Genomic DNA, 20727 nt, shown 5'->3' on the forward strand with positions numbered 1-20727 from the left:
GTGTGTAGAATGCATGAGCCAGACCATGGCGCTCGAGAACTCAGGGAACCGATCAGGACACTGGGCATACTGCGACAGCAAATTTGGTCAACTCAGTTTTCTCGTAACTATCAAAGATTGGGAGCAGACCTTAGCACCTAGCGCATCGCATTGATGGCAGCTCGTCTGGTTACACTGACGCTTAATTCTGTTTACCGTTGCGGCGATGAACGTGCGGACGCGTCGCGATAACGCACCACCCCGCTTTCTGTAGTCAAGCTTCTGCCTGGCAAAATCGATCCCCACGTTCAAGTGATGTCCGCCCTATTGACTGCCCTTCACGAAGTCGTGGGTGCTGTACGGAGTACGGAGCATTGAAAACAAAGGTCAGACTGTACAGTTTCTTATACCCGAATCCCCAATCTTTTAGACACTAGGTACATCGAGAAGGGAAGGGCTCGAGCGGCTTTGGACGTCAGAATTACACGTGGAATGTCAATCATTGCTTCGACATTAGATACTAGCATCAGAGCCCCGGCTTAAGCCCACAGAATATATGAGTTCATGATAACCGACATCTACTAAACCCAATACTACCACACTCGACCTGTGAAGCGACCTCGACAGCACCCCTTGATTCATTGTCATTCACTCAAATGCTAAGCACCAACCTCCATCCCATCACAAACCATAATCCGCTCAACTACCCGAGCTAAAGCCTCTCCAAGGTCTGCAGCAAGCGCGGCATCGCAGAAGCTATCCCAGAACATCAAATGAGCTTCGATTCGGTCAGAGAGCACCGTGGCAGCGATAACGATGTCATACTGTTATTCACAAAATACGTTAGCAAGCCATAGTCTACTCATAGGGGCGAGGGGGCTGTTACCTCAGTCTCTTCAACTGTTTCCAGCACCCTGAAAAAGCTATCTATCGACCCGGACAGATCGGTAAGCGGCTGCTCAACCGACAGGCAGGTGTTGAACAGGGACGAGGGCGCTCCGGACTCCTTTCCACCAAGAACCCGGCGTGTGACTTCGCTCAATGAACAGAATTGGTGGGACGCGCGCTCCCCCAGTGATCGGTGATTAGCCTGCAGGACATGGTTGAGAACATGATGATCGGGGCCTGATTGCAATGTAATGCGACAGGCGAGGACGTTGAAGAACGAGCCCACCATGTGGCCAATCTGAGGTACGGGTGCATCCCGACCGGAGACTAGAGCCCCAAAGCAGACGTCGTTTCGGCCCGTTTGTTCGCTGAGCACAAGCGCCCAAGCAACTTGTATCACGTTGGTGATTGTTATTCCCCTTTGGTCAGACCATTCGCGCAGGGTGCGGGTGTCCTGAAAAAGCGTTTGGTGGTGGGATCGCATCTGTCGACGACATCCCCTTCCAGCAACCTTCCTCTCGTGATTCTGGCTTTGTGAAAGCGGCCCGTTGCTGTCATGCGCAAGCATACCGGCCAGCATACATGGCTGAAGATTGGCCAGATACTGGTCCCAGAAATGCAGATGTGAGGGGTCCTTGGCCCAAATTTGCTGATACGATACCCATGAAGAGTAGGGACATGCCGTTACATCCGCGAGCGGAACACCTTGTAGAGACCTTCGAAGATCTGTCAAGAGCATAATGACTGAGGTCGCATCGAGAAAGGCATACCTTCCCTCGAGCTTGCAGAGAACCCTCCCACTTGTGCTCTGAAAGACTGTGAACTTGTACGGAATTCCTTCTTGGCTGCAGCTCGATAGACGAGGCCGCCCTGCTATCTCCAACATACTGGCATTGTCTATTTTGGTCAAAACCTCGACAGCATCGAAGGACTCCTTAAGCACGACATGGAACATCTGTGCTGGTTTCGACCGGCTTGGAAGCAAGAGGGTCCGCAGTGCTGCATGGTGCTCAACAAGCTTCAACCAAGATTCGGCTAGATGCGTGGGGTTGATCCGCTCATCACAATCCTCTACCTCCCAGATCGTATGTGATTGGCAACTGCCCAGTTGAGAAAGAAGTCCCAGATGTGATGAGGTGCACGGAAATGCATCTTCGATTGCCTTTCCAAGCGCTCCACTAATGATGGTCGTAGATATGTCTTGCTCAAAGGACGTTTGGCTTTCATATATCGACTCCAATAAAGAAAATTTTGCCAGTGCCGTCAATGGAAAACCCTGCACTGGGCGGCCCTTGACCATCGAAGCTAGGGATCTGAGCGTCGGGGCCTGAAAGATATCCGCAACCGCCACCTGGATGCCATCTAAGTTGCACTGGGCAGCGAATTGCATGGCGACAAGGGAATCACAACCAAGGGAAACCAAATCATCTTCGATAGGAATCTCGCTAGCCTTCAGCTGTAGTACTGTCGCTAATGCGTGTCTCAATTTCACCTCGACGGGCAGCAAGACGTCGCCTGCTATGGAATCCGGCGAAGACTGCCATGAGATTAAGCCTGACCAGGTGAGCTTAGAGGCAGCCTCTCGTGCACCAGCTCGATCGAGGAGAAGGCGTGTCACAGATGGCTTATATCGAAGGGACACCGGAACACAACAAAAACGCTCAATTTTCCCAATGAACCTCTGCTGTAGCTCACGCATGAGCTGAATTAGACGAGCACGCAGCGGCTCTTCTACTTTTGCCAGGACTGAACCGTTGTTTGACAATGAATCTGAGCTCACAACTCCCACGAAAAGTGCGAGATCAGGAATATAAGATCCCCGTGGTGTAATCCAGTCCGCAATTACAGGGATGCCGGGTCCGAGGTATTCACCAGCTGCTTTTTCCAGACGAGCCAAGGAGACACTTTCGTGACAGCTGTGAGTATAATCGCATGTTGGTAGAGTTTTCTTGAGGATCCTCCGTAGTGGGGCCTCAGGATATCGTACAAGAAGGCGAAGTATACGATTCATGCCTCTCAGCATGTCTGTGACCTGGTGTGAGGATAAGACATTTCGGTCGAAATATGCCGTTGTTTCCAACTGATCAGCTCCAGGTTCACAGACGACACTCAGGGCTTGAGTGCTGAAGCTGGCATACGACTTATGCTTCCAAGATTTGATCTCATCCAGCATCATCAACTGCAACGTATTCTTCCTGGCCATGGGTGTCTTTTCTAGCGGTGGTTGAACAATCAGCATGCTCTGGAACTCGCAAGCGATGGCAGCCTCGCGGCTGGATTGTCTGATTTGCTGTATCCCAGTCTGCTCGAAGGATGCAAGGCTCACGGCCTGGTTATGAATACATTTCAATGTCTCACTGACACTACGGGCATCGTGAAGTGTGATTCGAAGAGGATAAGTAGCAATGGTAGGGCCCTTCACGTCAACAGTGCCAGGCATGCTGCGGCCCATGACAGTGACGCCGAACACAATGTCCAAAGAACCGGTGTACTGAGAAAGTATCATTGCCCATGCTAGGCGAATCAGCGACGACGTTGTGGTTCCCAACTGGTTAGGATTGGGAAGACGAGATCGTCTGCGAGTCCAATTGATAGACGGATGCTTCGAGCGCGCGGGACTCTTCTTAGAAAGAAGCGGGACTGTATTGAGACCGACAAATTCCTTCTTCCAGAAATCGAACGCTTGGGACATATTCAAATCACCGAGATACTTGATAAAGGGTGCGAATGCTTGCGAGGAAAGAGCCTCTCCTTGATATGCAGTTTCAACCGTCTTGAGTATCTGCTCGAAGACGACCAGATCGAACAATGAGTGATGAATGACGACAGTTAACGTAGGATTGAGCCTAGCACGCAGAGCAACCAGATAAACAAGTGGGGAGCCAAATGACATGGCTCTGTCCGCCTTACGTTCGCTTTGTGTCTCTGCCTCAATCCACTCAATGTCCCTGTCGCGGACTACAACTTGAAGAGGATTTTCGACGCCTAGTTGCCATGCATGAATAATTCTTGTACGCAAAATCGGAAGAGAACCCGCTGCGCGATTCCACGCCCATCTTAGTCGGTCCCTGTCGAGGTCTGGGGACAATTGGAAAGTGAACCGCCCTTGGAAAGCGCCTGGCTGCTTGGCAGATCTGGCCATCAGGCGCGCCTGAAGCGGCGAGCATGGGTATATGTCCTCAATCTGTGGTTCATCCACATTACATTGCTCCGCTGCAATCTGGATATAGGCGTCCACCTTCTCTGGGCTCAAGAGCGAAAACGGTAGAACATGTCTCGGTACGCCGAAATCCCTGGAATTTTCCTCTGGGGCTTTCGTCTGGGCACGCCGTGCTAGTTCAGAAAGATTGACGGTTTGAAAGATATCCGCGACGGTGAAATGCAGAGATGGTATACTCTCGGATTCTTGTGCGAGCATCATAGCGGAAATTGAATCACCCCCAAGCTGAAAAAAGCCATCATGCTCACTAATATCACTCGCATCGAGCGATAGAACACGAGCAACCCAATCGATCATTTGCTGAGTAGCCTCTGGCGCAGCAGGATCGTGATGGCTTACCTTGGAGGATATGAAAGGCGCTGTAGGCTGGTACTTTTTGACTTCTTCCCTAGACCAGCGAGAAATCATGGATCGCAACGCCTTCCTGTCCACTTTACCAGTCGGGGAAAGAGGAATGGCGCACAAGGGCACCATCAAGTCCGGGACCATGTAAGGCGGGAGTATTTGTGCAAGGCCTGTTTTAGCTCGAAGCGCACTCGGCCAGAATTGATGGCGATCTTTATTATGAGTCGCCCGACAGCTGTCTTCGTCCTGGCATCCTATCTCTTGCTTTGATGAATCCCACTCTACAAACACAACCAAACTCGAATGGCCATGATAAAGCTTGCCAACCTCCACAGCTATTGCAGCACCTGGAAAGAATCCGGCAGCCTGGTGTTCGATCTCCCCAAGTTCAATTCGTTGCCCTCGCAATTTGACTTGAGTATCTTTGCGGCCTAGAAAGGACACACTCCCGTCAGTCCTTTGGCGCACCAGGTCCCCAGTCTTGTAGAATCGGCTGTTCTCTGCCCTGTGCCAATAAGGATTCTGAATGAAGTTAGCAGCCGTTTGTTCGGGTCGATGCAAGTATCCCCTGCCCACAATGGGCCCTCCGATTACCAATTCGCCCACGGCACCAATAGGGACCAATTTGTTGTGATCCTCAGGTTCGACGACCCAAACTGAACCGCCACAGGCCCAACGATGGAAAAGGGATCAGCATCTTTGGTAAAGTTGGGATGCACGAGCGATACCACCGTGCATTCCGCAGGGCCATAGGCAACGGCTAGACGGAGATATGGCGCCCAACGGATGACCTCTGAGGGTGAAATGGACTCGCCACCCACGATTAGGGTCTTGACGGCGGGAAGTTGTTTGGGGTTTAGGAGTCGCGCGACGGATGGGGTCAGCTCCATCCAGTTGACCCGAAGCTGAACAATGGTATCTTCTAGACAATCGACTCTGTTGGCAGCTGAGGGAATGCATACACATCCTCCAAGCATGAGGGGTACTAGGGTTTCATGAATGCTGACATCAAAGGCGTAGGAGGCAAATTGAAGCACGCGGGAAGACGCGTTCAGATTTTGCGCTTCAGAACTGACCATCGCATTGGTACAGAACGAACCATGTTCGACAACTATCCCTTTCGGTTTTCCTGTGGACCCGGAAGTGAAGGCAACGTATGCTGCGTTACCTGGCTTGACCTGAATCTGCGGCGGATAGTCTTTGCCACGACAGAGAGCTCCGTTTTCCATGTCATTGGGTACTGCGATGACGTTGTCGGCCAGCTGCAGCCCGACCTTCTTGTGAAGCTCAGAGGTTAGGACAACCTGAGCACTAACATCCTGGCAGATGTTTTGAAGCCGCTCCAGAGGATGGGCCGGTTCCAGCAAAACAAAGGCGGCTCCGGCCCTAAGAGCTCCGAGCATGGCCACAACAGTCCATTTGCTCTTCTCGAAAAGCAAAGGAACAATTGCTTCTGGTCCAGCACCTTGTCGATTCAACAGAGTCATAACCTTGGCTGATTCCTGGTCCAAGCAGGCGTAACTCATCGCACCGTCCCAGGCATTTATTGCCTCTGCATCTAGATTTTCGATGCATTTGTCCTGGATAATGTCATGGATGCATTGAGCAAGTGGCTCTTTGAGGATGTGTCTGTTCCAGTCACAGATTTGGCGATAATGATTGTCGGGAGTCAAAGTAAGGCTTTGCAGTATCTCGTTTGGATACTCTAATGTAGATTGAAGGATATGCTGCAACGCGGTGCTCAAATATCGAACTGAAGATTTGTCGACGAGGTCCGCTTTACCATACAAGGAGATGCACGGCCATTCTTGCTGCGCTGCCACCAGCAAGAGTTGAATGCCATGATCGGTCTACAACATGTCAGACCGGGCTCTGTAGGTGCGAGTGGTGCTGAAGCCGGTAGCACTTACAGAACTTTTCCAGTCATTAAACCACTCCGGGTGTAGGTTAGTTGCCACGCATGTGTTGATCCGCTCTTTGTACCTCCACTCATGGATTTGACCTTGCTTCCGACAAGTGAGGGAGACAGCGTCTGACAAGCACCCGGCAGGATTTATAGAAGCTTCATATTCATCGACCGAAATCCCATCGCAACCCTGTTTGTCCGTCGAACCAGACAAGGCGCCGAAGCGAAGTGTACCGGAATCTGTATACTTGGCTAGCACAATGGCCCACGACTGCATGAGGCTCTGCAGCACCGAGCCGGCCGTAATTGTGACCTCCCATTCAAACTTATCCCAGAACACAGTTGCTGATGAGCTAGTAGAAGAGGAGATGCATGGGAAGAGACACGACTCAACATCAGGGAACCTCATCTTGCTTTCAAATCTCCTCTGTTACCTTGCGGTTGGTCTTTTCGTCGACAAAGGCTTTGGAATTTAAAATCTTTGCCATTAACCTCATCCTGTCAGTAGAGGTAAGGATCTCTGTGACCAAGGATAATCATGGTTCGAAAAGCAAAAGGCCATCTCAATCACACAAGACGCGCCTAGGCTCGGCATGATTCCATAGTGTCGTATGGCGCAGCTGAATCTCAGGTGGAGAAAGCTATGGCAACACCATACTCCATCACTCCGCCTTCTACCGCCGCCGGATTTCCTAGTTGGGTGTATGGGACATGCCGTGAATTACAGCCTAGATGACGGCTCATGCATCGCGCGTCACATAAGTTCGAGTGGTTTCTGCGGCTGAATGCTGCACCTGGGGCACAATGTTGATCATCTCCTCCATGTCTACTTCGGCGTAACCATCTCAGGACAAAAGACGCAAATCCTTACTCAATATGGAAATCGCAATATAATACACTATTGATACGATCTGTCCCACATTATGCATGTTTCTGTAATTTTCAAACGAGCTGATTGTCTTACCTTGAATCCATCACACTGAAGTTTTCGTTTCTCATGCCAGTAGCGGCCTGGTCCTAGTCATAAAGATTGTCACTGCCAATCGGAGAGCGCAGGAGCGCCCAAATTAATGCACTCATCACTCGTTCTCGATATCCTCTTCTCTTCATAAAAATAGCGGCCATGGCAATCGAAGGCATGGCGCAAGATGACCCCAACAAATTGACTGTCATTATTGTTGGTCTCGGGATTGCAGGACTGAGTGTTGCTATCGAATGCCATAGCAAAGGGCACAATGTTATGGTTTTTGAGAAGTATGAGGAGCTGAAACAGATGGGTTAGTGGCTGATTCAAGGACGTGAATGGCGGTGAATGACTCGTTGCTTGACTGCAGTCACTGACTACCGTTCAACAGAAGGTGATGGCATCAGCATTGGGTCCAACGGAGCTCGAGTGACTGCCAAATGGAGTGATGGTGCCTTCCACGAATCGATCCGCCCGTTGGAGTTTCAGACCAACAAAGCCAAGGTGTTTGACTATACAGGCTATTGTTATGGCACGTTCGAGCTCCACGGGTACAACGAGGGCCGTGGTTATACTGTCAACCGTGGGGCATTGGTATCCGCCATGCACCAGTACGCCCAGAGACTTGGCATTCCCATCACCCTGGGCTCAGAGGTCACTAAGTACTGGGAGACGGAAGACGAGGCTGGGATTGAAGTCAATGATCAAAAGATCTCAGCCGACTGTGTCGTCTGCGCAGAAGGAATCCATAGTCAGGGTCGACTGAGCATCACCGGCCAGCAGATGAGCCTCCAGGAGACCGGCTACGCGGCTTCTCGAGGGTACCTGGATGCTCGGGTAGCAGCTCGCAACCCGAGTCTGAGTTGGATTCTCAGTGAGGAGCAATCGGGATCTGAGGACTGCATCTATGGTTGGCTTGGGCCCGGAGTTCACTTCGGAATCACGACCAAGAAGAAAGACAATGAACTCTTCTGGTACTGCTCGCATAAGGTAGGCGTCTCATTTGATTGCGTCCGGTCTCAGGGACCGCATTGACATGATGCTGCATCTACAGGCTGCCATCACTCCGTCCCAGAGCGACGATGAAACGATGAACCAGATTCTGCAGTGCATGGATGGCTGGGCAGTACAAGATCAGCTCGAGGCAGTCATCAAAGGAGTAATGAGCGGTCGGTTCATCTCGGAGAATCTAGCCATTCGCACTCCTTTGACTACCTGGTTGTCCCCCAAGCGCCGGATGATTGTGGTCGGTGATGCGGCGCACGCGGCGCTCCCGTCTAGCGGACAGGGAGGTACCCAGGCTATTGAAGACGCCGCCACGCTTGCGATTGCCCTTGACTTGGCGGGAAAAAAGGATGTGCCGCTGGCGTTGTCAGTGACGGAGAAGATCCGGTACCAGCGTGCTCAGGTTGTCCAGCAGGGTGGTCTGGCGGTGTTACAGTTCGTGATGAATCATGTCGATTTCGACGCGTTGCGGCAAGGCCCCACGATGGTGAAGCCACCGCACCCGGCGTGGATTCTGGACCACGACTGCCAGGAGTACGCTTCGAGGGAATTTTCTAAAGTGGCAGAAGCGGTGCAAAGTGGTCAGGAGTATGTACCTCACAACATTCCTAGTGATGGGCAATATCGGATGGAGTATGATAGTAAATAGGAAGATGGAAGCGGAAGCGGGGAAAGGAGGAAAGAGGGAGCCGACAGGCGGAGGGGGAAGGCACGGCCCATGGTACTGTATGGTACTTATGATACCGTACAGTACTGCCTACACATCATTACCAGTAGAGATAGCCCCACCGCTGAATACCTCGACATACGATACGGATCCGTCTAACCAGCACTTAGTTCAAAGTATCATAGATGCAGTTGAAATTAATGCCACTTCTGTCCTTCGAGGTCTTAGGACGTTTCTTATAAGAAGAGCCCTCGTGTGTGATGCTTCCCACAGTGCTCGAAGTAATTAACTACGTAGCTAAGCGGTTCTGAATTGCACCTATGACAATCATAATTTACACTCACTACCTAACTTGGGTCGTAAACACAACCACAATTGATCCAAACCACCTATCCGGCCCAAATATTCGCAGCATACGACAATACCACTACCAGAAACAAGGTAATGTGATATTTTCTGAGAGCTTCCATAGGTCAAATGAAGCACGCCTTGAATTTCCAAAGGTAGGTACTGTGAACCCATTAGTCCTTCAAGGTACGTTAACCACCTCTTAACCTTTCTTACAGGTATACCCTACAATATGCTTTACAACCATTCACGCACTTATCGCGATGCTATACAATCAATAAAGAAATGAAACCCTCCTCTAAACCTCCCATTTCATCTCAAAGGACATCAAGGTCACCCAAGAACAAAACCAACTCTATCACTGTTCTATCACCCCGTAGACTAACAACCGCATCAATATATAAACAGCGTACACCCTCAACCCCAGCAATGGCACCACCACCACCACCACCTAAGACACAACCCCAACCGCAAAGCAAGCAACGACCCCCCAAAATGGTAAGACTCGCCCGACCCTCCCGGGTAATTATCCCCCGGCGCCACCACCCGCTCGAGCAGTACGTGTGGCTGATCGACCGCGAGGCCGGGCGCAACGACCCCAACTTCACCCCGAACTGGAACCTGTATCGAGACGAGCTAACCCGGCAGTTCCGGCGCCTGCGCGAGGCCGACCCGCGCCTCAAGCCGCTCATCGGCGAGGTGCACGTCGGGCGCCGCGCCAAGATCTACAAGGAGCTGCTGCCCTCGGGCGAGGCGCTGTGCGTGCAGTGGTTCCTGGTCGGGGATGCGAACGAGGAACGGGAGCATGCGCGCACGATGCAGCTGGTCGAGGAGCTGTGGGGCCCCGACGAGGATGTGGACTCCGAGGCGGAGACGGTCGTGGTTCCGCTCGATGTGCAGGGGCTGAGGATTTCGGAGGAGGGATTTTTTTGACCCAACCTACCCTGGATGCGAGATGGGGGGTGGGGCTTTTAGTTGAGTATCTTGATCGCTGGTTTGGTATGATGTTGAATGATTATGTTACGTGAATTATATTCAATTTCGAAGTCTGTGATTTCTGAGCTGAAAGGTGTGTATATTTAGGAGGAAGAAATGAAGCGAAAACAAGATAACATCGATAAAATATGCTAACACTATGTGACTGACTCAATAAGTCTCTAACAGCTAAGCCTGTTCCTCCTCTTCAACCTTCATCTTCCAAGGATTATCAGTGGAGGAATGGTAATAAGTACTGAGATACACCCCGGTCTTCTCAGTGTAAGCAAACGAAACCCACGAGGTAAACCGATCAGTTGTAGTGAGATCAATCCCAGGACTTGAATTTGAACCGAGGTTAGTGAAGACATCGCAGTAAAAGGACCAATACCACTTACTAGTACGACTTGACCTTCTCCACATACCCCCTACCATGGCGCTCCAGCCTAATATGACACAAAAAGTCGGCCACCGCCGTGATCACCTTCCAGTCACTCTCCCCATGCACGGGGAAGTACAGCTTAGTCAACGGGGTGGGATCGCCCGCGCGCATCTCGTAGTTCCAGAGCAACGGGGTTGCCTTGGCGGTGCTTTGTCGGTCGTCGAAGGCCACCACGATCTCCCTCTCCCCGGCCGCCAGCTGCATCCGGTCCCACAACTGCCGCAAGTATTCCAGCCCGCGGGCCATCGTCGGGGACTGGACGCGGTTGCCCAGGGTCCAGACTTCGGCCAGCCTCTCCCACGTCACGCTGTTGGAGCCGGTATAGAGCTTCAGGCGGGAGCGGGCCGGGTCGACGAAGTCCCAGGAGAAGAATGACCGGTCATCGTAGCCAACCTCGCGCAAGTAGTCATCCACCGTGGCGAACGCCGGGGAGCAGTCGATGAGAGGGGTCAGGTTGGCAATCGTGGTGGCCATCAGCTGGGCCATGGATTGACCGGTGACTTTGCACTTCAGGGCGGGGAAGCTGTAGCCTTTCACGGCGATCTTGCCCTCCCTCGTCAGGTCGAAGCCAAACGCGGTCTGGGATCGGATGTAGCCCGCCTCGAGGTCGATGCCCTGCAGGGCTTCCCGCTCAGCCTGGCTCACCGTGTGGTCCTGGATGACTTGGTGCCAGATCTGTTCGTCATAGCCCGGGATCCGCAGTTGAGGGAGCGAGGACAGGAGCTCTGAAGCGGGGAGGCAATTGAACGGATCCTGAGGGGTGCCGGAGAGGGCATTGAGCGGCTCAAACCCAATGCGCACCACCAGTAGCTTCTCCTGTTGCTGGTAATTGATGCTCAGTTCGAGAGGAAGACCACTCCGCGTGATGGAACTGTGGAAGGACTGCGGATAAGGGCCCAGAAGAGGGAGCAGAGCCTGTGCAAAGAATTCGAGGTACTGGAGCTGCTCGTCGTGGGTATAGCTGACAGACGACAGCACTCTCGCTAGCATCAACCCGCTCTTCTCCCACCAGAGCTTTTCGTGTTCGCTCTTGAAATTGAGCTCCTTGGAGAGAGTCTCGAACGGACTCTGCTGGAGGGATTCTTCGAGGACAGTCATTTTGCGTAGTGACAGGGAATGTGATTTGCAGCAAACTGGTTTGTCCGTGAGGGTGTCTGTGTGTGTCCTTGTGTGTCCTTGTGTCTCTGCTGTGAGCCACAACTACTTATCCTTTCACCAGCAGTAATGGTAAAAAATAGGCGTGTGTATTGGCGAACTGAAAATTACACACTTGATAAGATTGGGTTAAATCAATCGTTCTCGATCGGTGTCGATCATCCGGGCTATTGCCATCATGCAGCAGAGACGGAACTATTTGTGTAGCGTAGACACGGCCTCCATAGATGGAGATCACACAAACATCCTGAACAAACAAGTTTGGTGGTGGCAAGAACCACATGCAGATCCCGGGTTCCCCGCATAATCTGCAGCTAATATCAATAGTCTCTATTAAAGGTATGACAGGGTGCACAAGAAGAACGTGCTGTGACTTCTGCATCGGAGAAATCGGAAATGATCATCAGTGGACGCTGGCTGAGGAGATCGGGGACTTCAGCCCCAGCATCTGAGCCTAAGGCAACAATCACTACCAGACACCGAGTCGATTGGGGAATGTGATTGAATTGTCTGTGATGCAACATCTGCAGCAGTAGCAGCACCAGCAGGGAGCAGGGAGCAGGGAGCAGTAGCACAAGAAATCAAGTTTGTCTATCACATACACAGGTCTGACACATAATCATGCGAAAACCTCCTCGTACATCATCGCTAGATTCCAGAGCAGGTGACTTTATGCGCCGTACTCGCAAATCCGCAATGTCGCCAACACCTCCGCCCTCCCTCTCACCTCCGTCTTCATCTCAAAGTTGTCAACTGCGCTGGGTGAGACTCACCACCCAGCTGAAAACCACGACAACATCACAATGGCTTTGTCAATCTCCCTCTCTGCGTTGACACCAACCGGTATCGCGCTCCTCTCTATCATCACCATCGTGCTGCTCCTATCCTACTATTATTTGACTCCAACCCGCAAAAGGTCTCAATTGCCCCTCCCTCCAGGCCCCAGAGGCCTCCCCATTATCGGCAACCTCCACCAAGCGCCCCGCCAGAAGGCATGGGAAGTCTACAAACAATGGTCCGACCGTTACGGCCCGATTATGACCGTCAACAACGGGGGCAACATCACCATCATCGTCTCCTCGCACCACATCGTCGAGACCTTTCTGGCAAAACACAACGCCGTCTTCAGCAGCCGTCCGCAGCTGCTCGTGCTCGAGCGCGCGCTGTACGGCTTCACCACCCCGGCCCTCCCCTACGGTGAGAAGTGGCTGACGCACCGCGCCCTCCGCGGCGCCGTGCTCAAGCCCACCATGGCGGTGAAGTACCGGGGCATCAACGACCTGGAGTCCAAGCAGCTCCTGCATGAGCTGCTGACCAAGGGGGACCACTTCACCGAGTGCGTGCGCCGGCAGGCCGCGAGCCTGTTCCTGGGCATCGCCTATGGGCACCGCTTTCCCGAGGAGACAGCTGAAATTTTAGACATTGACCGCGCGGTGGCGCAGCTAGGCGGGATCTCCGAGTCTATGTTCGCAGGCACCGCCATGCTGCGCGAGTTCTTCCCTATCTTGAAATACCTACCGGGGAATAACAAATTCCTCAAGCAGCTGGACGACGTCGGGGAGCGTCTGGCGAACATCTATGTGGAGCGGTTCCGCGATGGGCTTAGAACGCCGGCATGGAACTGGGCGAAGGAATATGTATCACGGCCCGAGGCGAAGGGGATGAGCGAGCTGGAGCTTTCGTTCTGCATCGGCTCGACTTACCAGGCCTCGCTGACCCCATACGAGATCCTGCGCATCATCGTGTTGGCGGCCATCTTTCATCCCGAGGAGATGCGCCGCCTGCAGCGGGAGATTGATGCGGTGGTTGGTCCTGACCGGCTGCCGGACTGGGAGCATAGAGACCGCATTCCCTGGGTCATGGCGTTCGTCTATGAGGCGCTGCGGTGGCACGCCTTCTCGCCGCTGGGGGCGCCGCGCGCCATCAGCAGCGATATCGAGTACAACGGCTACTTGCTACCTATGGGGGCGACGCTAGTGCTGAATCAGTGGGCCATGGACCATGATGAGAATGTCCATGACGATCCTTTCACGTTCCGTCCGCAGCGCTGGATTGACAACCCCAATCTGCCCCATGTCATTTTCGGCTTTGGGCTGCGCGGATGTCCCGGCCAACATCTGGCCCGCGAGCACCTGTTCATCAACACTGCGCGTCTCTTCTGGGCCTACGACTGTGGCCATGCGTATGAGAATGACAAGAAGGTTGAGCTGGATCTCGACGAGCTGATGCAGCCCCGTGGCGGAGGATCAGCCTTCAATCAGGTACCTTCTTTCCCAGCGTCGGTGATGATCCGAAATGCGACACGTAAAAGAATTGTCGAGAAGGCATGGGATGCGGTCGAGAAGGATGAGCAGAAGATTCTAGCTGATGCAATGCCGCTGAAGGCATGATGGTCATCTTAGTTCGGTACTCCATAGGTAATACATACCATGCATTCTCTGGCTGCGATGTTTTCAGCTGCCCTGCGGCCTCGCTGAACAGGCTGCCCACCTTCCGTCATGCCCAAATTGATAGTTCCACTCGTTAGGCCCCCGTAGCATGAGTCTATCACATCTTGACGTCTTCGATGCACGTCCAGCTGATAGTTTCGTGCTACATTGTAGCCCCCGGTATTTCCGGCCGGATGTGACGAAAGGTGAGGCGCTGGGACAGATAGTTATGACGCACAGTAGGCAGCAACATGCAGTGCGACTATTTGGATGATTGACTGCAATCATGGTCATGCGGTCAATATCACACGTTTGCCTCGCACAGAGAGGAGACATGTCCCCACCGATTGGCAAAGAATGGTGACATCGAGATGTCTGCTGCCTTGGCTTCGATGCAGTGGGCAACATGCAACCTCTTAGAGGGGCTTTGCTGAGACAGATCCCATCACTGATTGTCGGAAGATCCCTCTCATACAGTTGCTGGCTTTGCCCAAGGTATGTGGTGAAGACACTTAGCTATTGCGTGGCGATCACGGTCACTCTCCTAACACAGTCAGACATCGGTACAAAAAGGCACAACACATCCTCCCTCACCATCCTCAATCTACATCATCGCTTCCACGCCATCCCGGAAATCAAACACAATCTCCTCATCTCAATCCCGAGCATCCCTCCAAAGCAACCATGACATCCACCGAGTCCCCCATCAAGCCCCCAATCCGGCGCTTCCCCGCAACCACCCCGCCCCAAACCCTCTGGCAAGCCGTCTGCGACGACGGGGCCGCCATATCGAGAACTTCCTCCCCGCACCCACCATCGAAAGATTCGACCAAGAACTCTCGCACCGCTCCGCCACGACCACGGGGGGCCAAATGAACCAAGTATTCTACCAGATGCCGGTGCCCACCACGACCAAATGGATCAACGACCTGACAGCCACGTGCCCGACCTTCCGGCACGAGATCCTCAACAACCCCGTCCTGCACGGCCTGTGCGAGGAGGTCTTCGCCCCGCACGGGGACTACTGGCTCCTGAACGGGATGGCCATGGAGATGATGCCGGGCAACCCCACCCAAGACCTGCACAACGACCACGGCACGCACCCGATCCTGCAGTATCTGCGGGACGACGCCCCGTCGCCGGTGTTCAGTATCATCACGGCGGTGAATGAGTTCACGGAGGCGAATGGTGCGACGCGGGTGATCTTGGACAGTCATCGGTGGCCGAAGGGCCAGCGCGGGAAGGATGAGCAGACGGTGCGAGCGGTGCTGAAGCCCGGGGACGCGTTGGTGCTATATCGGACGACGAAGCATGGCGGGGCGGCGCACGGCGCGGAGAACCCCGATCATCGACGCTTGTTGTTGCTGTCCGTGGGCAGCTGTCAGCTGGCGCCGTATGAGACGCATGTCGCGGTGCCGCGGCCGGTGGTGGAGAGTATGACTCCCTTGGCGCAGAAGATGATCGGGTGGCGCAGTACCAAGCCGGTGATTTCGAATGTAACGGGTTTGAATACGGTGCGCATGAAGCATTTGGAGACGCAGATTGGGTTGAGGTCGGAGGTGCTGTTGGAGGGGTAGTGTTGAGGTTGTCGGTGTGGTGTCGGTGTTGATGGCTCGGGGTGGGGGGGGGAAATGGTTAGGCTAAGGATTGGGAGGTCTACGTGGGTTTCAACCTATTGGACGAGGAAGACTGTAAATTCCACTCATAAGGCTTCCAAGATTGTCATGGCAATTTCGTTCACAAGGAAACTCATCCATTATAGTAAAGGCAGGGAATAGATTCACGCTGAGAGTCCCCCTAGCCAACCCAACAGACAAGCAGATATATGAATCCACACTACCTAGAGACGGTGTTGAACATGACCACGTCGCACTTCTCTGTTCCGTCCGTCAACTCTACAACCTCTACATCCGTTCCCCCTGTCATGTCCCGCAAGCCCTCCTGCTCTGCCCAGAACACATCTGCTGCTCTCACCCGCAAGTTCTCCAGGTATGCTGCGCAGTCGTCTGCTGTCTCAGTCCTCTGTTCTCCCTTCGTATCATGCAGCAAGCTGGCTCCAGCCCTCGGAAGATGGGGATGAATCTGGCAGGGCCCAGACAGGCACTCCTCGAAGTGGATCGTGCTAACCTCGTAGGCGTAAATGAGGTCGACGGGAGCTTGCCACTCCTCATTCCGACCAACGATCGCCTCAGCCTCAGGGCCCGGGTTTGCTTCCGTGCCAAGAAGGCGTGCTGTTATAGTCGTCTTCGTCTCCCGGTGCTCGAGAGAAAGCTTTCTCATCTTGAATCCGAAGGCAACCTTGATGCCCGTGATCATGAACACCGACGTCCGGCCAAACCCGCTTCGCATCACACTCCGTACTTCCGGATGTAAGCTGCGCTCAGTGGCCTCCTCATTAGTAGGGTAATGCTGTAATTGGATGCTTTCCAGCCGGTCGTAGGAGTAATTCGCAGGGTCAAGCAGAGTGCTTCCGCCACCGGGAGCAGTATCGGCAAAGCGCAGGAATCTCTTCCAGATTTGCCCGTGGACTCTAGTAAAGTCGTGGTCACTCATCAACATGCCCTCGACGTCCGTGCGTAATACGAGGATGGGAGGCTCCGTGGGGCTGCTGAGGATCTTAGTTGCTTCTCGCCAGTCAGCGACGATATTTCCCGGATTCGTTGCAAATGACCAGTGGAAGTCAAAGCCAGGCACTAGAATATAAGATTTATTCATGGTTTCCATCCCTATGGTACGGTCAGTCTGGGTGTTTATTAGCTACTCCGTCGGGGTCTGGGTCTTACCGTTTGAACGACGGGGTTTTCTCGGTCGTGCGAGTTGGCTTGACAATGTGAAGATGAGAGAGGTTAGTGAGCAAGAAGGAGGGGTTAATAAACCTGGAGATCTGGCAGAAAACAGATTGGCATTGATGATCTTCACCTAGCAGCAAAAGCAGACCCCTTCCATATCCCACTGTCAAGTTCAGTCTAGTTGGTGGAGCATGGAAGTTCAGGCCACGGAAGATCAGATGGGCTAGACCGTCGTCCAGTCCTGATGTCTGCAAACGCCACTGCTCAGTGACCTCGCTCGCATGTTTTTGTCAGCCTGAAATACTGAGAGGAGAAGCCATGACTGGCAATCCGAAGCTTCATCAGGCTGTTTGCAAGTGATCACTCCGGCCTTGTTAATGGCACATGCCTCAGCCATGTTCGTAAGGGTGATTGGCCACTGGCTGAGACAAAGCATTCAGTCAAACAAAGCTAATTTGTGATTCAATTGTCGCTTGAAGCTTTCCACGGCTCACCACCTGCCTCCAACAATCCATGGCTTGTTGCTGATGGCTAGACTATTTGTTGTGGAGCAAACAGATGGACAGCCGCTGGTGGGACTCAAACGCACTATCAACATCGAACAAGGTCGGTTTGTAGGTCGTGTTTGATACCCCTGAAAGTACCTCTGCAGTGGGATCTCCGAAATGCCAGTTTCAGAGCCAGGAGTTGTGTCTTGCCCAGTGGCCCAGTGCAGTAGGTGCCAGGTGGAAGGTATCGCTCACCAAATCTGGCAGAAGCGGCAGGCGCCGGCAAAACTACGGAGCCTGAGGCACCAAGCAAGTTGGAGCCTGGAGAAGTGAGGCGCCTGCCTCTATTTTTGGGTGTTTACTGTGTTTTTTGCCCCACCAAGCGCGGGTCCCTTGTAGAGGCGGCCCCCGCATGAGACAGTCGATCTCGCCCTCACAATTCTCTCGCTCATTGCCATCCTCAACAATTTTTACTCTACTAGGTAGGGGGGCAGAGGACCGCTCAGTGCCTCCAGCGCAATGGACCGTCTACCAGCCGAGCTCATCCTCTCCATTGCCCAGCTCATCGAGAAGCATACACTATGTTCCCTGATCCGATGCTGTCGGCGCTTATACGACGTCCTTCAACCGCTAATCTACACGAAAATCCGCCTGGTCTCGCCTTTGTCGGACAGCTATATCTCTCTGGTCATGCGCATGTGGCGTTATCCTGAGATAGCCCGTCATGTGCGCCATGCAGAGATGCATCTCCCGATCATCCGTCATCACCGCCCTCGGCCTCTACCTCAGCTAGACGAGACAAAGGTCCCCGGGCTCCAGGTATTCCTTCAGGATGTACAGAGTGAGATGTTCGATCTCAAGGACACGCGCCGACGCGATTGGTGGGGTAAAGGGTTGAGAGGCAGTGAATGGTGCTTCTGGCTGGGGGTGTTGCTCGTCCGGTTGACACGTCTCGAGAGTATAGAGTTTGTGGGTCTCTACAACAACATCGCGATCTGCGACCTTCTGTACAGAGCCGCCAAACAGCAGCGGCCGTTCCAGGAGGCACCTCCTTATCCTCTGCTGCGGCACATTACCGTACGAGACTGCGAGCAGGGGTTCGAGCTCGAAGAGGTCCTGACTCCCTTCTTCTACTTGCCCGCCGTGGAGTCTGTTGATATCAGCCAGCTGTGGGATGGGCGAGGACGGGATGATCCTCTGGAGTGGCGGCGGGAGGCCAGCTGCGCCCGTTGCCCGGTCAAGGAGATCGTCATTCGATCCTTGAAGCACTCGCGTGGCACGCTCACCTGGCTCGCAGACTGCACGGACCTGGAGCGTATCTCGGTGCGGATCGCCTGCATCTTCGTCGGTTACCCGGAGATCCGGTTCGGGGTGCCGTTCAACCCAGCGCGCTTTGTCAGGAACCTTCTTCCGTTCAGGAAAACCTTGAAGAGTCTGGACATCGAGTACGACCAAGTATACCACGCCTTGCTGAACGCCCCCGGGCCGATAGAACTGTACCATGAGGACATCTACTGGCTCACCGAGGACGAGCAGAACCTGGATCATTGCAATGCGCCCGTGGACTCACTGCGCGACTTCGAAGTCCTCGAAGAGGTGTCGCTGCGACACGCCAACCTCTTACCAGCGGTGGATGGAGCTTCTGCTCGAGGCATTCTCGCGGACCGGCTCCCGAAATCCCTTAGGCGTCTTCGCATCCTCAACATCGTGGAAAGCCGCTACACAGATCTACTTGCGGAGCTCGTCATCCTCGTCACTACTGCCCGCGATACCTTCCCCAACCTGAACCAAATCCAGCTCCCGAGAAACACCGTGGACGAGATGTCATTACCCGCTTTCCAACTTGACTGCACAAACGCGGGAGTATCATTCCAATACTTCTAGATCCAGCCAAATGCCAGCCAACCCATGGCCTCACAAACACTCAACCACCCATCCTCGATCCACAACCCGTGACCTCTTACAAACAAGTCAACAAATCCCCCAACTTCTCCAACACCACGCCCTGCACCGTGGCATTCGCATCGAGCTTATCGCTCGCCAACCCCACCGAAACACTAACGTAGCACCCATCCGAATCCACCACAGAGGTCTCCGTCGGCAACCGCGTCGACCCGCACGTCTCAACATCATCCGCCGTGATCAACGGCAACGCCGTATGGATCCGCGACAACACGAAGCTAAACTCGTCCGCCGACGCGCAACTACCACCGTCCGTCACCGCCCCAAAGTTCACATTCAACCACACATTGGCCGGGAGGTACGGCGCGCCGCCCGCGATCAGCTGATCCGTCAGCTTGGTCGCCAGCGCCGCGTACACCTGGCTGTACAGGGGCACGGCCGAGACGTTCCACGCCGTCTGCGCGCCCGTGGCACCCGAGAACGCGACCGCGGGGATCCCCGCCGTGTTGGCCGCGTAGGTGGCCGCGCCGGCGGTCCCAGAAAAGAACACCTCCCACCCAAGGTTGGAGCCCACGTTGGGCCCCGTCACGGCGAGATCGGGGGCGGCGCCAGAGAAGAAGGTTGAGGCCAGCGTGTTGATCCCGTATTTGATCGACGTGACCGGATAGGAGTTGACGTAGTTGAAGCGCGGTTGCGTCGCGTTCGAGCCGTAGGCCGGGCTGCCGGCGGGGCAGCTGTTGAATTCGCAGGCGGAGGTTAGGACGGTCGGGGTGCCGTCGTCGGAGCCTTTTGATTTTTGTCCTTGAGTTAGCTCTGTAGGAACATCTCGAGGGGTCTGGAGTATGCGGCTATTTCTGTTGTTGCTGCGGGGTTGTTGGGGGGGGGGGGGGGGGGCTTTAAAAGCTGTACGTACCAGTGCCGCTCTCGTTCTCAGCCGGGGCGGAGATCACCACCGAATGGCCTGCCTCGGTGAGGGAGTCGTAGAGCTGCCGGATGTTGATCTCCGCCCAACCATCATCATTCGACGAAATGATGTTGATGGCGTGGGCGGAGAGAGGCAGGAGGGCCAGGGCAGCGACGGGGAAATGCATGATTGCGGACTGTACACTACACAGAGCAAAATGTCTACGGTAGGGCACGAGGGCCGGGTCTATATAGCTGGGGTGTTATCGCTACATTATGCCAGGAACTTCCATGGAAGAATAGCCGAGCTCTCCACTCCAAA

General features: G+C 53.9%; 9 protein-coding genes across 9 annotated transcripts; 5 read left to right on the forward strand and 4 right to left on the reverse strand.

Annotated features, from left to right (window-relative positions):
• Nucleotides 1–580: 580 nt before the first annotated feature.
• Nucleotides 581–6747, reverse strand: BO82DRAFT_429110 (amino acid adenylation domain-containing protein; the record flags this gene model as incomplete). Its single annotated transcript, XM_025640503.1, has 4 exons — nucleotides 581–803; nucleotides 866–4937; nucleotides 5027–6282; nucleotides 6343–6747. 4 exons carry the CDS (start codon nucleotides 6745–6747, stop codon nucleotides 639–641), a joined length of 5898 nt encoding a protein of 1965 aa, XP_025495799.1. The 3' UTR covers nucleotides 581–638.
• Nucleotides 6748–7253: 506 nt separating this feature from the next.
• On the forward strand, nucleotides 7254–8956 carry BO82DRAFT_327283 (FAD-dependent oxidoreductase; the record flags this gene model as incomplete). Its single annotated transcript, XM_025632956.1, has 3 exons — nucleotides 7254–7615; nucleotides 7694–8292; nucleotides 8534–8956. The coding sequence occupies exons 1-3, from the start codon at nucleotides 7462–7464 to the stop codon at nucleotides 8954–8956; spliced, it is 1176 nt and encodes a 391-aa protein (XP_025495800.1). The 5' UTR covers nucleotides 7254–7461.
• Nucleotides 8957–9819: 863 nt separating this feature from the next.
• On the forward strand, nucleotides 9820–10450 carry BO82DRAFT_422482 (uncharacterized protein; the record flags this gene model as incomplete). Its single annotated transcript, XM_025640205.1, has 1 exon — nucleotides 9820–10450. A coding segment is annotated over one exon (531 nt), but the record flags the coding sequence as incomplete, so codon positions are not given.
• Nucleotides 10451–10486: 36 nt separating this feature from the next.
• BO82DRAFT_422484 (putative tryptophan dimethylallyltransferase) lies at nucleotides 10487–11837 on the reverse strand (the record flags this gene model as incomplete). Its single annotated transcript, XM_025640206.1, has 2 exons — nucleotides 10487–10637; nucleotides 10696–11837. The coding sequence occupies 2 exons, from the start codon at nucleotides 11835–11837 to the stop codon at nucleotides 10487–10489; spliced, it is 1293 nt and encodes a 430-aa protein (XP_025495802.1).
• Nucleotides 11838–12697: 860 nt separating this feature from the next.
• BO82DRAFT_422489 (cytochrome P450) lies at nucleotides 12698–14341 on the forward strand (the record flags this gene model as incomplete). The annotated part of the gene is made up of 2 exons (XM_025640207.1): nucleotides 12698–12737; nucleotides 12834–14341. The coding sequence occupies 2 exons, from the start codon at nucleotides 12698–12700 to the stop codon at nucleotides 14282–14284; spliced, it is 1491 nt and encodes a 496-aa protein (XP_025495803.1). The 3' UTR covers nucleotides 14285–14341.
• Nucleotides 14342–15007: 666 nt separating this feature from the next.
• Nucleotides 15008–15900, forward strand: BO82DRAFT_371513 (uncharacterized protein; the record flags this gene model as incomplete). The annotated part of the gene is made up of 2 exons (XM_025637275.1): nucleotides 15008–15088; nucleotides 15118–15900. The coding sequence occupies 2 exons, from the start codon at nucleotides 15008–15010 to the stop codon at nucleotides 15898–15900; spliced, it is 864 nt and encodes a 287-aa protein (XP_025495804.1).
• BO82DRAFT_163876 (uncharacterized protein) lies at nucleotides 15789–17219 on the reverse strand. The gene is made up of 2 exons (XM_025630284.1): nucleotides 17107–17219; nucleotides 15789–17049 (listed from the first exon to the last, which is right to left on the reverse strand). The coding sequence occupies exon 2, from the start codon at nucleotides 17045–17047 to the stop codon at nucleotides 16160–16162; it is 888 nt and encodes a 295-aa protein (XP_025495805.1). The 5' UTR covers nucleotides 17048–17049; nucleotides 17107–17219; the 3' UTR covers nucleotides 15789–16159.
• An 809-nt stretch (nucleotides 17220–18028) lies between these two features.
• On the forward strand, nucleotides 18029–19644 carry BO82DRAFT_163878 (uncharacterized protein). The gene has a single exon (XM_025630285.1). The coding sequence runs from the start codon at nucleotides 18120–18122 to the stop codon at nucleotides 19482–19484; it is 1365 nt and encodes a 454-aa protein (XP_025495806.1). The 5' UTR covers nucleotides 18029–18119; the 3' UTR covers nucleotides 19485–19644.
• On the reverse strand, nucleotides 19483–20599 carry BO82DRAFT_350920 (sure-like protein). The gene is made up of 2 exons (XM_025634281.1): nucleotides 20416–20599; nucleotides 19483–20288 (listed from the first exon to the last, which is right to left on the reverse strand). The coding sequence occupies exons 1-2, from the start codon at nucleotides 20591–20593 to the stop codon at nucleotides 19561–19563; spliced, it is 906 nt and encodes a 301-aa protein (XP_025495807.1). The 5' UTR covers nucleotides 20594–20599; the 3' UTR covers nucleotides 19483–19560.
• Between the last annotated feature and the right edge of the window lie 128 nt (nucleotides 20600–20727).

The sequence above is a fragment of the Aspergillus uvarum genome (assembly GCF_003184745.1).
Source record: "Aspergillus uvarum CBS 121591 unplaced genomic scaffold BO82scaffold_6, whole genome shotgun sequence".
In the NCBI taxonomy this organism is placed as follows: Eukaryota; Fungi; Ascomycota; class Eurotiomycetes; order Eurotiales; family Aspergillaceae; genus Aspergillus; species Aspergillus uvarum.

Excerpts from the sequence above, each read along its gene's own strand:
- BO82DRAFT_163878 (XM_025630285.1), top strand. The coding sequence starts at position 18,120 with ATGGACCGTCTACCAGCCGAGCTCATCCTCTCCATTGCCCAGCTCATC.
- BO82DRAFT_350920 (XM_025634281.1), bottom strand. The coding sequence starts at position 20,593 with ATGCATTTCCCCGTCGCTGCCCTGGCCCTCCTGCCTCTCTCCGCCCAC. Across the intron at positions 20,289-20,415 it reads TGAGAACGAGAGCGGCACTG|GCTCCGACGACGGCACCCCG; the intron begins GTACGTACAGCT and ends AAAAATCAAAAG.
- BO82DRAFT_163876 (XM_025630284.1), bottom strand. The coding sequence starts at position 17,047 with ATGGAAACCATGAATAAATCTTATATTCTAGTGCCTGGCTTTGACTTC.